This window comes from Drosophila mojavensis, unplaced genomic scaffold (assembly GCF_018153725.1).
Source record: "Drosophila mojavensis isolate 15081-1352.22 unplaced genomic scaffold, ASM1815372v1 contig_36, whole genome shotgun sequence".
NCBI lineage: Eukaryota > Metazoa > Arthropoda > Insecta > Diptera > Drosophilidae > Drosophila > Drosophila mojavensis.
The window spans coordinates 17,895,925-17,910,577 of record NW_025318858.1 but is presented as its reverse complement, the minus strand read 5'-3'; the positions used below and the strand labels follow the sequence as shown (position 1 = coordinate 17,910,577).

Here is a 14,653-nt window from a genome sequence, read left to right as displayed (position 1 = left end):
TAGCCAATTTTAGTATTTTTCATATTTTTCTGTTCAGTATTTTCAACGTTGTCAGATTACAGCCACACCACCAAACGTAAACAATTTGTTGTTATCCACCGTAGCAAGAAAATAGAAAATTTGTATTTCGTTTAATTTTTATTTATCAAATATTTGAGGGATTTTATTTCACAGTAATGATGAAAGTCTCCGATTAGTTTAGTTTTTGCCATTGAATGGTAGTATATTAAATTTAGAGTCAGAAATATATGCAATAACGGCGTTTGAGCAATAGATATGGAATTTTGAAATCGAATTATTGTATTTCGAATCTTTCTTTATTGTGGAATTTCTTTGACCATAAGAATTTTTTATACAATTAACATCATATTAATCGTTGCTTTTTCACAAGTAATTTTGGTTGCGCAAATCTAAAACAATATTAATAATTATAAATAAAACTGTTATCTAATATTAGGACGAGGTACACTTACTTGGGTTGTAGACTATGCGTACAGTGAGCGGAAAAAATAGTAAATTATGCCGAACTATTTCAAATGCATGAAAAAAAAAAATAACAAGACTCGGGGCAGACGGAAAAGACCATAGCGTGCACCAAATGAGCGGACCTTCAATTTGTGTGATATATCAGTGAGCTTTAAACAGTGCACAGCGGAAGCTGGCTGCATCGAAAATCCAGGTTGGGAATTGCGCGGAAATTAACAGCCTGCGAATGGAAGTATTAAGTGATAAGTACGGAATCTTGGAAGAGATCTTTGTAGGGGGTAACCGACCTGAACAGCCGCCACAGGCACGTGGCAGTCCACCGCCTCCTGCGCAAGTTGCCGCTGTGGCTGCACATCTCATGCGCTTATTATTGACCCCCATTGTCATGTTAGCAAATCGTAATGGGAACGACGCCGGTCCACAGGTGGGGAATGGGAAGCACATGCAAGGTGGACGCCCTTGGCACGCAGCTCTCGGACATTTGTCCTGCAGGCCATTTCGTTTCACGCAATCACACGATGTGTACAAGATGCTGCAGCGTAGCTCGCGACTGCGACAGCCCCTGGGCTACAGAGTGGAAGCACAGAGCCGGGTTATCGGGGCCAATCAAACTATGTATATGGGACCATGACTTACCTCAAAAGGTCCGCAGCAAGGATTACACATTTTAAATTTCTATTTTCTACATATTCAAAAAACAATTTTTTTCACCCAAATATAAGAAAATTAATGGATATGCTGTATCATATTATATGAATTTTTCACTTACTTAGCTTAATCTAAAAGGGAAAAACCAAAATTTTGAATTTTTAAAAATTTTGATGTTGGCCAAAAGAAAGGTTCGAAATACGGAGAACTGTTCGTGAGAAGGCCCTCTAGCCTTATGCCATAAATCTGAGATCTCACCTGGAGGTAGACCTTAAAGCCTACTATATATGTACATACATTTTTGATGGCATGCTTTGTTTTTGGTTTTTTTTTTTTTTTTTTTTTTTTATATATATATATTTTATTTGCAATCTGTCTTTTGCTTTTTAATGTTTATTTTTTAAATGAAAAATATATGTTTTTTTTTTTTAATCTCATAAATATATTTAATAAATAAAAAACATAAAATAGTTAAATAATTATTATTTTTAACTACTATTATTGCGTTTATTCAAATAGATATAAAAGTTTGTAAATAAGTAAGTATGTACATATGTCCTCCATAAAATGCGGTTAAGGCCAACCGCATTATTCATATCATTATAAAAACGTGTGACCATGCGTGTGTACGCTATAAATACTAAAATATCAGCATCAGACTGGAATAACTTATTCCTCCCTTTTGTAATTAATATAATAATTTCAAAGGGATGCTGAGCACTTACTGAATAGCTGCAAGATAAGAAAAAATACAGTGAGAATGGAAGGTATTAAATGTTGAATATTTATTACTGTATATAAACACAGTTATGTAACATAAATAAGATAAAATCATCAAATGCAAAAAAAAAAAAACATTGCAAATGCATTTATATGAATTTACTTATTTAATAGAGAATTTATATTAATTGGCTTAAATAGTTATAATATATACTTGTTTTAATACACAAACATAGTGAATTGTTCAAATCTGCACAAGTGTGACCATGCCAGCCAACGGTATAAATACCAAAGCAAATACAGCTGGCCTTCTCACTCTTCTTTTTGCTTATTGTAATTATGGAGACGCTGAACGCCAACCAATTTTGTGTACAACAAACGGAACAGAGAATAATTAGCGAAGAAATCGGATCAAAAATGGAGTCATTGTTTACAGATGAAATGACAGATTTTATTATTGATAGCGTCCGAGCTGCGGAATATCTGTGGAATCCAGCGAATCCACTTTACAAGTTGAGGCACCTGAAAAACGATTTCTGGCAAAAGTTGACGGACGACATAAACATTAAATACAGCCCAGCTGTTCATGTTGTGCAAAGCAAGTATATTGCCATAATTATAATAGATTTGAATTTAATTGTATGGCTTTCTCGCAGCTGACGTGTGCAGAAAATGGAACAACTTGAAATCGTACTACAAGTATATGCATCAGAAGAGCTCATTACTTGATTGGAAAAACAAATCCAAAATGGAATTCATATTGCAATGGCCCAATTCCAAGCGATCTCTGACCAACTCTGTGAAGGGCAACATTGGTGTAAGTGAGCAATTGCTTATGTACAAATTGTTATGGCACTTCAAACCGAAATCTGGGTTTGCTTTTTGTAGAAATTGGAGATGGCGGATGAGAGCAGCTTTCATACGGAAGACTCCTTCAATGCACACGACGTTCAAAGCCCGCAAGTTGTCATAGAGAAGGAAGAGGAGGAATTTGAGCCATCGGCATTAGTGAATACGGCTTTAAAGAGTTCCCCGGATACGACATTTCCAGCTAGCGACTCGGAACCATCGCCACTTCCCAAGAAGAGACGAGCCCTAAATGAAAGTGGACTCGCGATTACCAACGTCAATAGCATTGCATCCAACACAGAGCAAAGCAATTCGGAACCCAATGAATTGTTTCATTATGGCAATTTCATTGTACAAAGCATTAGACGCTTGGATCGGGATCTTCAGATACAGGCGAAAAAGATTTTGACTAATGTCATTTTGGAATTGGAAACGGAACAAGTTTCAAGGGACAAACTTCAAGGAGCACGACCGGGAAATAGTTTTTAATATAGCAACACATTTTATATAGGTTTATATACTTCTGCAAATATTATTTTTATTTTTAATGAGGCATAACATTGTACAGAATTAAAAATCAGTTTTAAGCAACTATCCACCCTATATTCTTAAAAGAACTATGTTATACTTATGAGTACATGTATATGTATGTATATGTATAATTGTCCTATCCTAAAAAACTTTTCGATTAGAATTATTGAAGTTTTTTCCCCATTTCATAAAATATAAATTGTTGTTTGTGAACTTTTTTTGACTGCTGCTGTATACATTCCCTTATTTTCAGTCTCCACCTACAGTTTCATAAGCTGTCAAAAAATTTTCATGGTAATGCATTAATTGATTACACCATTAGTCATTAATCATTAGTCATTCGACATTAATGATGTTTTTGAGTGCGACCAGATGTTTGAATCAAAACAGAACGAAAATACTGAACTGACACAAAAATACTGAACAAAATTTCTGTGGTTGATTGTCAAGCTATCGATAACGAAAAAGATTTCAACCTTTAAAATTTAAGCCGCGTTTCTTATTTTTTTTTTTTTAATAAAAAGCGATTAGATTAATTGATTATCATGTCTATGAATAGGAAATTCTGTTCCAAGCCCCAACACCCTCAAATTAAAAGAACAAATTTTTAAGGGTCCAAAATATAATTTGCCAAAGTTCCAAAAAATCTAATAATGAATACTTCAAATTTCTAATTTCACAATTTAAAATTCAATGAAAAACTTTGTTTGCCGTGACTGCTTTCGTCAAATTTCTGTCAATTCTTCTCTGTTACCTCACCGAGTCTCGAGCCACGATGTATAGAAGTCTGACGTAGTATCTACCATACATTTCGTGGTAATGAAATTCTGTTCGAGGCGCCACATGTACAAACGCAGTCTTCTTTGAATAGTTCAGTCTTGTTGGATCGGTTGACTTAGTGGTGCTATGTATACTTTTCATTCCATACTCAACTTGCTTCCAATCATTTTAAAACCAAAAGTTTCACAAATACAGCTATCTCGCCCCTTTTTCCTGTTTATATAGATAAACAGCACCCACACTGCTCCAACGTTTTCTTCATGGCGTTGGGCCTCGAAGTTGATTCATCAAAATCCACCTGAAGGACACAGGGAAAAGCACGTATTAAATATTTTTGAACACTTTTGCAGAGTGATGTAGCAGCGAGCTCTGCATGAAGCACATCAGACACAGGGTGCTGGTACGATTACCGAACGAGTGCCAACTTACATGGATAGGTAGGTGGTGTATTCCAACAATTCCAGACACGGGGGTCGGGAATACCACCTTCGGGCAACGGCGGACAGCAAACGCCTGGCGCAGGCGAGCACGGGATTGGTGAAGGTGCCCCGCACGGCGGGCTGTGAGGGCCACAGCATGGCCAATGATTACAGGGGCCGCAGGGACCGCAACCTCCGCAAGGACCACAACCTCCGCATGGGCCACACATTTTTCTGAAACTTGGTTTTATTAGATGTTCACGAAAGGAAAAATAAAATTTTATTTTCTAAATTTTTACAAATAAAATTTTATTTTATTATTTATTTTTTTGAATTTAGAAGCTAGTCGAAGTGTAGTGATCAAACGAAAGAGAACTAATGACTATTTTGAGGAAGTCTCAGAGCCTAGTTCCTTAAAAATGGAAAATCAACTAGACTTTAAATTCATGGAATACTTGATGCATCAAAAGCTGTTTAGGGTCTCGGGCTTTAGCATTTTCCTATAGTCTAAAAACTAAACGCCGTCATCTAGTAAAATGCAACTGAATCATTTGCTGGCAATTCGAATAATCGCGTTTCTGTTATTTCAAATGCAATATTTCTCCATGAGACGCACCGATTCCTAAGTAAACGAAAGCTAAATAAAACTGAAAGTTAGTTCTATAATCGATTCGCCTATGAAAAACGGTTCCACTAAAACTCAAAGAGAATATTGCAATCAGATTAATATCAAATGAATTTGAGATGTCAAGCTATAAATATGAAAATTAGAGATTATCTGCTATCATACATTTATTGCAAATAGAGGCGTTTCATTATGCAAAACTCCTACATGCAAGCATCCTCGCAATCGTCTTGAGAAAGGAAGTTATTTTTATTTCCATTACATCCGTTATAGACAAATAATTTGCAGCTGTCCTCTGGAAGAAGATAACTCCATCTATGTAAGAACATATGACAAGTCCCAATAGCCGCAAAGCTCTCATTACAAGCAGCTAAACTTAAATAAAATAAAACTAATGAAGTATCCATCTTTGCACACACTTATTTTTTTATTCTTACTAAACCGTGAGCCCAAGGATAGGTCAAAAAATCCGAAGAAGAGAAAGGCAACAAGCGCTAATATCATTTTAAAGATTCCACTGATAGAACTGAATAGACCAATTTCTCGCTACGATTCAAATATTTCAACTCTTCAAATTTGATTAGCGAAGAAAATGAAATTGATCGTATACGGTTCAAAAACCTATGACGCATTTACTGTCTTGATAAGTTGGTTAGAAAAAATTCTCTTGGAGACGGTCAGATGAGGATGGTACCGAGCGCTTTGCTCCCTGAAGTTTTGTCGGTGCACTTCTTGAAGAACACTCCTTTTAAAAAAAGAAAAAAATAAAATGCTCCACATACTCCACATATAAAAGATGTGGCTTAAGTTGAACAGTACGTATGAACCGATGAATAAACGGATAGAACGAGCATACAATTTGTATATATAACTGTATGAAAATCATATAATTTTTCAATTGAAATAAAATTGATGTTTTATTTGTTTAAGATTACAGGCTAACATAATGATGCGATTATATTAAAGTGACAAATCGAGAAAAAACAAAACTTTAATACTGTTCACGCATCATTATAAGATCACTACGTCGGCAGATAGTTTCCATTTACAGCATGCCTAAGAGTAATAAACTAGACAAAAATGAATAAAAAAAAAGTTTTTACGTAACAGCAAGCGTAAGCATATCGGGATATGTTTGACAAGAATGAACAAACATTTTGTAGATTCCGAATTTTTATTCATAATAGTTCTGAATTGTTTATAAAATTGAAGATTTTGAATTTAACAATTTAAAATGAGCTTGACACTTTGTTTTCGATCAGGTCGCATTCGTATGCGCTTATACGAATAGAGGCCACCTTCTTCTTAATGAGTCGAGTCAAGAGTCTCGGTTGATAGAAGTTTGGCTTAGTATTTACCATGCCTTATGGTAATGCCTGATATTCGAGAGTCCATGCTCAAGCTCAAAAGCCTTCTGCCATCCTTTTAGGTCCAACCTGCTTCCAAATTGACGATCTTCGCAGTTTTACAATCACTATTAACCGAAGCTCACATCACCTTGGCTTGAATAGACAGAAAAGGTCAGATCAGATAAGATAAGGTACTATTGCTACTTACGATAATTCCTCTTATTTTTCGACAGTAAGAATAGGATAAGTAGTGGAGTTGGTATTTAGCTATAAGATTTTCCTTAAAGGAGACTCCGTACCGATGCAAAGCTCTTAGGCCTCTAGCAACAGCACTTGGGTGGGGTGTTGTAGCAATGAGCTTTGCATGGTGCACACCACACACAGGGCATATGCTCCTCTGATCTCTTCAAGTAGCGCGTGGGACAGACGCAGCCTGAAAAAGAATGTTTTCATTACGATCTACACACAATGCTCTTCAGCCCTGCTGTAGCGCTCCAAATTAGATGGACTGGTGGACGGACGGGCGGACGATTGAAGGATAAATCTATTGCTCTGTTGCATTATTTCGAATCGGACAAGCTTCAGAATGAGTGGAATATCTAGATCCCAAGTCGGGAATGGCAATGAACTCACAGGGTCCACAACCACCGCATGGGCCACAGCCTCCGCATGGGCCACAGCCTCCACAACCGCCTCCGCACATTTTGAAATTGACTTGAATTGCGATTAAAATTTGAAGGAAAATATAAATTTTGTTTTAATTTAGAAGCGAGTTGAAGCAAAGGCTCGAAAGGCTCGGAGAAAACTAACTGAATGTAACTACATTTCCCAGTAGAGCCAAAGTCTCATTGAAAAGCGTTTGAAGATAGAATTCAAGGCCTACTTTACGAAAATTCAATGCTATTACAAAATAAAAAGAAAATTATACTAAAAAAGTTGCAAGAAATAGAACTATAATAAAAATTAATATATAATATAAAAAAAAAAAATAAATAAAATATTCATTATTTATTTATTTAGTATCATTTTCAGAATATCCGAGTAAATAAATTAATTAGAAGGTGCTTTCATTTCAGCTCAATAATATCCGTGGAAGACCGCAGTCTTGAGAAATGCAAGTACCTGAAATTGAATTAAGAAATCTCTAGTAAGGGTATTGAAAAATTTAGAAAAACTGAGAACTTAAAAATTTATTTTCACAAAAGGAACAAATTTATATGGCATTCAAGGAATTATTGTAAAAAAAAGGGATAAAGTGCTCAAATCAATCGGAAATAGATATCAATTTTGGGAAACGTGCTGGACCTGCGCGTAATATACATGAATCTACCTAAGAAAAGCCTCAATAGCGGACAGACAGACGGACGGACATTGCAGAAAACAATATACTCATTTCACTTTTGCGAATGAGTATAAACACAAAATTAATTACCTGGTATATCAATAACTCCCAAGACGAACAAAAGAACAGCAACAAATTTCATTTTGAGGCTCCACTGAAACAACTGAATAAATGGAGCTATAGACCAACCGCTTTATACCATATCAGGTGCCGTAAAATTTTTCAATTTTATTAGTATAGAGAAAGCCAAATAAGATGTGTTCCAACGAGGCCGTATTAGACAATTCGTTCGACTTGGATTATATAAAGTATATGAATTTGAATGCGTCATCTTATAATAGAGTAACAACCATGGCAGTGTAGATGAAACGAATTGATTCATCGGAACGACTCCTGAGATATAGCCACAGAGGACCTATTTTAGGCAACCTTGCGAGTGTGTGAAATGTAATTAACTCTTGAGATTAGATGCGTAGAAAGAAGTATTGCCTGATTGTGAGGTCTTTTACGTAACTGCGACTGAGATAGAAGAAAAGATAGAAAGATAGAAGAAAATAATGAACAAACTTTTTGTAGATTCCGAATTTTTATTCATAAAAGTTCCAAAACTGAAGATTTTGAATTTGACAATTTAAAATGAGCTTGACACTTTGTTTTCGATCAGGTCGTATTCGTATGCGCTTATACGAATAGAGGCCACCTTCTTTTTAATGAGTCGAGTCAAGAGTCTCGGTTGATAGAAGTTTGGCTTAGTATTTACCATGCCTTATGGTAATGCCTGATATTCGAGAGTCCATGCTCAAGCTCAAAAGCCTTCTGCCATCCTTTTAGGTCCAACCTGCTTCCAAATTGACGATCTTCGCAGTTTTACAATCACTATTAACCGAAGCTCACATCACCTTGGCTTGAATAGACAGAAAAGGTCAGATCAGATAAGATAAGGTACTATTGCTACTTACGATAATTCCTCTTATTTTTCGACAGTAAGAATAGGATAAGTAGTGGAGTTGGTATTTAGCTATAAGATTTTCCTTAAAGGAGACTCCGTACCGATGCAAAGCTCTTAGGCCTCTAGCAACAGCACTTGGGTGGGGTGTTGTAGCAATGAGCTTTGCATGGTGCACACCACACACAGGGCATATGCTCCTCTGATCTCTTCAAGTAGCGCGTGGGACAGACGCAGCCTGAAAAAGAATGTTTTCATTACGATCTACACACAATGCTCTTCAGCCCTGCTGTAGCGCTCCAAATTAGATGGACTGGTGGACGGACGGGCGGACGATTGAAGGATAAATCTATTGCTCTGTTGCATTATTTCGAATCGGACAAGCTTCAGAATGAGTGGAATATCTAGATCCCAAGTCGGGAATGGCAATGAACTCACAGGGTCCACAACCACCGCATGGGCCACAGCCTCCGCATGGGCCACAGCCTCCACAACCGCTTCCGCACATTTTGAAATTGACTTGAATTGCGATTAAAATTTGAAGGAAAATAGAAATTTTGTTTTAATTTAGAAGCGAGTTGAAGCAAAGGCTCGAAAGGCTCGGAGAAAACTGACTGAATATAACTACATTTTCCATTCATTGAAAAGCGTTTGAACGAACGAACTTTCCATGCCTGCTAAGACAATTGGGTTCAAGCAAATTGAATATAACAGAGCTGTAATAGAAAATGAATATAAAAATAAAAGTGTCTTCATCCGTTACAATTTATTAATTATCATTTCCAGAAAAGGCGTAATAAATTAAAGTAAGAGATCTCTAGTAAGGGTATTTACAGATCCAGAAAATATTTTTTTTACAACCTAAATAAATCATTAATAAGCGGAAGTAGGCGTCGCAGATCCTATAACTGATATAAGCTCTGTCTACCCGTTCGTCCGTCTATACAGACGTCTAGACAGACGGACGGAGAGAGGGAAGTCGATCGTAAATAAGCATATACTCTAAAGGGACTGCCACGCCTGTTTCTGCCTGTTGCGTACATTTTGACAAAACCATAATACCCTGATTTCTTATGTTCAATAGTTTAGGGCTTAAATATAACATTTACATTAATTTTTTATTCTTATTTTTATTTATTCAAATATAACTGTCGAAGTGTAAAGTCAGGGCGGAAGAGGTGATTTCATGAGCCGTATAGTAGAGCTCATTACAATTGATTATTTTGAGTGGAAATATTTCGCTGATAGAGGCACTGCACTCAGCCGTAGTAATTTAGTATTGCTTGAGTAGTCTGCGCAGACGGAATCATGCTGAGAGTAGCTGTTATCGGGGCGGGTGTGAACGGTGTTGCGAGTGCCATCAAAATATTGGAGCACTATCAGGATGAGAAGAAGCTAAATGTGCAGGTGACCATATTGTCGGAGCTATTCACGCCCAATACGACGGGCGACGGATCGGCGGGTCTATGGGGACCCTTTCTGTTGGGCGGCACAGATGAGTCTAAAGTTCAGTAGGTGTTATAAAATGTATATATATTATGTGGGTACATCCATTCTGAGAGTTTCTTCAACAGCAAGTGGTCAAGGGATATGCACCTATTCCTGGAACAGATTTGGCTAAGCGAAGATGCGGGCGAGGCAGGTGTTTGTCTGGTGCCCTGCGTGCGCCTCAGCTCAGATTCGAATGTCATCGTTGGCGATTTCTGGCGTGATATTGTCTACGGAGCTGTAGAACTAACAGCTGAACAACTGGAAGTTTACAACAAGGGCAGAGACGTCAAATTCACGTAAGTGTTAGTCCATTCATATCGACCCTTTCGCATGTCTAAAGCTCGAACTACAGTAGCGGCATGTCCTTTGTTACTTACACCTCGGAACCCATCAAGCTGCTGCCTTACCTGATGAAACGCTTTGTGCGCCGAGGCGGCCAAGTTGAGCAGCGAAAAATCACAGATCTCGAGAGTTTTGTCAGAGAGTCCTCCTACGATGTGATCGTCAACTGCACCGGCCTTGGCTCCAGGCAGCTGCTGAACGACGATGACGTCTATTCGGTACGTGGCCAAGTTAGCCGCGTCAGGGCCAATTGGGTGTTCACCGCGATCCTAGATGAAAGCGATGATGGCAACTACATCATACCAAAGTAAGTTCGATGCTTTAACAATCTGCATATATACCATCCATATTGATATTCCATTTCGAACAGCACCGAGTCTGTGGTGCTTGGTGGCACTCACCAGGAGCGGGACTACAATACCGATGTCTGTGCGAAGGATAAGCGCTTCATCATCGACGGCTGTCGCAGCCTGCTGCCAGGCCTCAAGCACTCGGAGCATTTGTTCGATTGGGTTGGGCTGCGGCCGGGTCGCGTCCAGCTGCGCCTGGAGGCGGAGCGGCGTGGCAACAAGCTGCTCATACACAACTATGGACACGGCGGCAGCGGAGTCACCCTCTGCTGGGGCTGTGCCGACGATGTCCTCAACCTGTTGCTAGCTGCCAGAGTCAAAGCCAAGCTGTAGTGATCGACTTGCTGTGCTGGCTGGGGTCTTATCAGCAGAAATCAAGTAGTTGTTGCCATAATAAAAACAACTTGGGCATGAGACTCTCGCATACTACATGTAAACATCTTCATAAATATACAATAAACTCGTGCTTATCAAGCTTATTATCACCGCTGCGATCAGCGATGCTCTCTGTTCTCTATGAGCTCTTTGATATTACTACGTGAAATCATTTCACACGAACGAAATATCAATCGATTCCGTTAGCTTTAATAAATATTGAAATTCTTCTTCTTATATAGTGATTCGATTGGGATGCAGATATAAGCAGAATTTTGTGAGAGATAAGTTTATAAAGAAAAATGTAGATAAAAATGCTTAGATTAAAAGTAGAACAATAATAAATAAGGCAAAAATTGAAGAGAAGACATTGAAGGAAAGAAAAGGTCAGAAATGGAAAAATAAAGAGAAAATTAATAACAAGTAGAGAGCAGGAAAGCTGAAGACTGAAGTGAAGTGAGATTAAAGAAAGAGAAATTGATAAGAAGAGATTGGAAAAATGAAAGAAAGGGAAAGGGAAAGAATGTGGAACCAAGCAGAAAGTAAGTGAATGCATAGGAAAGGAAAAAAATAAAAAGTAATAACTGAGAATGTAATTCTTGTTATTCTCATTTTCAGTTATTATTAAAAAAAAAAAAAAAATAAAATAAAATAAAAATAAAAAAAAAAAAAAAGAATTACATTAAGAGTAAGATTAATAAATTTGGTCAGAAATAGTATTGACTTTATTATAAATATGATTCTTATGTAATATATGACCAGTGAATGACTATATTGACGAGCTCGAGTGTAGGAAATTGTATCACGCCTCATTTTGTCTCATTAGCTCTTCCTCCCTTTCCCTTCGCTCTTGAGCCAGGAGCGCTTCGTGGAAGGCCTCGAAGCCACGCCACTCCAGGTAATGGCGAATCGGAGTCAGAGGCAGCATATAGAGCAGAGCATACATCTCGTCGAGGTCACGCAGACAGTCGAATGGGCGATTATTGTCGACCTTATAAATGGAATAGATGGATCTGCCGATTTCCATATAGTCAGCCAACTCGGCGGTATACTGATCCTTGGTGGTGAGGGCGATGAAGCAGACACGTGGCATGTGCATGTGCTGAGCGACCATGGCAAACACATCATAGATACACATCTGAAAGTCTTGATCCTCATACAATTCGGCTGGGAAGCCAATCTCATGCACCATCAGGGAATCAAAGCTCTCCAGCTGTAGGCTCTTCTTGGTGGCGGCCATTAGGTCCGCCTTTAGTTCGATCAGACGCTGAAAGAGTCCTCTCTCCACGAAGGCGGGCAGAAACACCCTGTAAAATGATCAATTAGCTTGCTATATATATATATAAGTCCCTGTCACTCTCTCTCTCTCTCTCTCTGTCTCTCTCTCTCTTCTCTATTTATGTACCAGGAATGCCACGCGTCGGTCATCCATTCGAGCAGAGCCACTGCCAGAATCTTCGTTTCCGTTTCGTCGAGCATCATAACCGAGCATTCATTACGCAAGATATGCATACAATACTCGTGATAGATAGGCTTCATCTCCATCAGATCGTGCAGACCCAGGCCCTCGTATACGATGCTCTGCAGAAACGAATTCTCCCACATGAACTCAATGGCGAGCTCATAATTCCTGTTAGTAGCCCTGTTGGTTAGTGTATTCAACTGGTCAACTAGACTCTACTTGCTTGAAGTGAATGTCTGTGATGGGCATGTTATTCCACGTGTCCCACTTGATATCGTATTGCAACGGACGCACATCACCCATGGTATTCCTTACTTCTTACTTTTAATTTAGGTTCAACATAAAATTTCGCTTAAAAAGAAAGAAATTTTACAACTGTGAAGCAACATATGTTGACATTTCAAATATAAATATATTAAGAAATCCTTTTTTTTTATCGCAGCAGACTTGGATTTATTATTTTGGATTATATTTTCTTTATTTTAGTATTTATTCATATATTTCTATATTTATCCTCCTTAAACAATATACGAGACATGTCTTTAGCACACCTCATTCCTTTATAATTATGTATACTTAATTTTATCTATATATATCATCAGCTCCAGTTAATTTCGGGCGCCGCTCTTCTCTTTAATTTGAGGTTAAAACTTTCGAATGTGTTTGACTTAAAGACAAGGCGAATTAGCAGCGAAATTAAAGGCAATTATTCAGCGGAATGCAAATATAAATGGGAAAAAGTGTGTATTTAATTATGGCCATAGACCTTAATCCAGACAACTTTCTGACAGCGGTGCGAACTTCTGGCTGCTTCACATTTTGAATAAATTTGCATTTCACTTCAGCGCGAGTCGAGTAACAGCCGCAGCAGCATCAGCAGCAGCAGCAGCAATAAAATAAAAGGAAAACAACAATAATAAAAGGCAATTGAAAACTTTTGCATAAGTCGCAACAAGCTAACTTCATTTAGCCGAAGCGGAAGTTCGCTCCACTCAACCCACACGCCACAGCAGAGCCACACAGCCACGCAGTAGCTCAAGCCAGGCAAATGGGGCTCAAGGAGTTGTCTGGCATGTCCTGGCAAAGTCCCTGAACGAGACATCAAAATGGAAGTTTAATTTGTTTTTATAGGCGCGATTATCACTTGAAATGGGTATTTGGAGCACTCCAATGGGATCCCTTAAGATTAGACTAGAGAGATCAGTTTTTAGCAGCAGCGGGTTTTACTTTAGTGACTTGATTCATAATGGGAATTTATTTATATTTTATATTTATTTAGAATGATCTATATTTGTTATCTAAAATATGCTATATAATTATATATAATTATCTATAATTATTATAATATTTTGAAAATAACTTAATATTATTATTATATAAAATAGCATAAGAGTATACTGAGAGTCTGATTTTCATTTCAGTTTCCTGGATTTCCATATAGGTAATCTTAATCGTACAGCCCGAAAGTCTACTACAAAACTTTGCAAATATTTAACAGAGTTAGTCGAATGTTAAAGTTAAAATTATTTTACTATTGAAAGAAAATAAATATAATATTTAAATGAAAAAAAAGTATCAGGTAAAATATTAACATAAATAGTTTTTTACTTTAATTTAATCTTTAACTGTTTCATTGGGATATAAATAAAAAAATAAAAACCATTATATTTTGATTTATATTTTTTGTTATTATAGGTTAAAATATTTTTATATAATATAATAAATCACCTATAAAATATAAAAATTCTAGTGTTTAAATTTTATTGTTATATAATTTTTATTAATTAAAAAACATATATGTTATACATTTACTTTGAATCTGACTGTAATAGAAATTATTTATTATTATTGATATTTATTCAGTTTTCATTCCCTTTTCACACTGTTATTCCTTCACTTTCTCGTGCTCTCGTACTCCATCGCGACTAAATAAAATAT

General features: G+C 37.2%; 6 protein-coding genes and 2 long non-coding RNA genes across 9 annotated transcripts; 3 read left to right on the top strand and 5 right to left on the bottom strand.

The window, feature by feature from the left end:
• Positions 1 to 119: 119 nt before the first annotated feature.
• LOC6577173 lies at positions 120 to 1,390 on the bottom strand. Its single transcript, XM_002003106.4, has 5 exons — positions 1,256 to 1,390; positions 1,123 to 1,168; positions 774 to 1,053; positions 474 to 706; positions 120 to 410 (listed from the first exon to the last, which is right to left on the bottom strand). The coding sequence occupies exons 2-4, from the start codon at positions 1,150 to 1,152 to the stop codon at positions 699 to 701; spliced, it is 318 nt and encodes a 105-aa protein (XP_002003142.2). The 5' UTR covers positions 1,153 to 1,168; positions 1,256 to 1,390; the 3' UTR covers positions 120 to 410; positions 474 to 698.
• A 783-nt stretch (positions 1,391 to 2,173) lies between these two features.
• On the top strand, positions 2,174 to 3,447 carry LOC6577172. The gene is made up of 3 exons (XM_002003105.4): positions 2,174 to 2,452; positions 2,511 to 2,671; positions 2,743 to 3,447. Exons 1-3 carry the CDS (start codon positions 2,194 to 2,196, stop codon positions 3,190 to 3,192), a joined length of 870 nt encoding a protein of 289 aa, XP_002003141.3. The 5' UTR covers positions 2,174 to 2,193; the 3' UTR covers positions 3,193 to 3,447.
• A 391-nt stretch (positions 3,448 to 3,838) lies between these two features.
• On the bottom strand, positions 3,839 to 4,822 carry LOC6577171 (male-specific sperm protein Mst84Db). Its single transcript, XM_002003104.4, has 2 exons — positions 4,444 to 4,822; positions 3,839 to 4,312 (listed from the first exon to the last, which is right to left on the bottom strand). Exons 1-2 carry the CDS (start codon positions 4,661 to 4,663, stop codon positions 4,302 to 4,304), a joined length of 231 nt encoding a protein of 76 aa, XP_002003140.2. The 5' UTR covers positions 4,664 to 4,822; the 3' UTR covers positions 3,839 to 4,301.
• A 643-nt stretch (positions 4,823 to 5,465) lies between these two features.
• On the top strand, positions 5,466 to 6,165 carry LOC122757208. 2 transcript variants are annotated; one of them, XR_006357144.1, is made up of 2 exons: positions 5,466 to 5,931; positions 5,996 to 6,165. It is a non-coding gene; the product is annotated as an uncharacterized LOC122757208 (long non-coding RNA). The 2 variants fall into 2 exon arrangements; XR_006357145.1 differs by having other exon boundaries at positions 5,989 to 6,165.
• A 23-nt stretch (positions 6,166 to 6,188) lies between these two features.
• LOC26528715 lies at positions 6,189 to 7,226 on the bottom strand. The gene is made up of 3 exons (XR_001449446.3): positions 7,041 to 7,226; positions 6,616 to 6,840; positions 6,189 to 6,560 (listed from the first exon to the last, which is right to left on the bottom strand). It is a non-coding gene; the product is annotated as an uncharacterized LOC26528715 (long non-coding RNA).
• Positions 7,227 to 7,400: 174 nt separating this feature from the next.
• Positions 7,401 to 9,312, bottom strand: LOC26528365 (male-specific sperm protein Mst84Db). Its single transcript, XM_015165530.3, has 4 exons — positions 9,134 to 9,312; positions 8,709 to 8,933; positions 7,840 to 8,653; positions 7,401 to 7,529 (listed from the first exon to the last, which is right to left on the bottom strand). The coding sequence occupies exons 1-2, from the start codon at positions 9,201 to 9,203 to the stop codon at positions 8,821 to 8,823; spliced, it is 183 nt and encodes a 60-aa protein (XP_015021016.1). The 5' UTR covers positions 9,204 to 9,312; the 3' UTR covers positions 7,401 to 7,529; positions 7,840 to 8,653; positions 8,709 to 8,820.
• Positions 9,313 to 9,973: 661 nt separating this feature from the next.
• LOC6577170 (D-aspartate oxidase) lies at positions 9,974 to 11,357 on the top strand. The gene is made up of 4 exons (XM_002003103.4): positions 9,974 to 10,206; positions 10,270 to 10,482; positions 10,539 to 10,835; positions 10,899 to 11,357. Exons 1-4 carry the CDS (start codon positions 10,004 to 10,006, stop codon positions 11,209 to 11,211), a joined length of 1,026 nt encoding a protein of 341 aa, XP_002003139.1. The 5' UTR covers positions 9,974 to 10,003; the 3' UTR covers positions 11,212 to 11,357.
• Positions 11,358 to 11,955: 598 nt separating this feature from the next.
• On the bottom strand, positions 11,956 to 13,133 carry LOC6577169. The gene is made up of 3 exons (XM_002003102.4): positions 12,939 to 13,133; positions 12,659 to 12,883; positions 11,956 to 12,560 (listed from the first exon to the last, which is right to left on the bottom strand). The coding sequence occupies exons 1-3, from the start codon at positions 13,016 to 13,018 to the stop codon at positions 12,056 to 12,058; spliced, it is 810 nt and encodes a 269-aa protein (XP_002003138.1). The 5' UTR covers positions 13,019 to 13,133; the 3' UTR covers positions 11,956 to 12,055.
• Between the last annotated feature and the right edge of the window lie 1,520 nt (positions 13,134 to 14,653).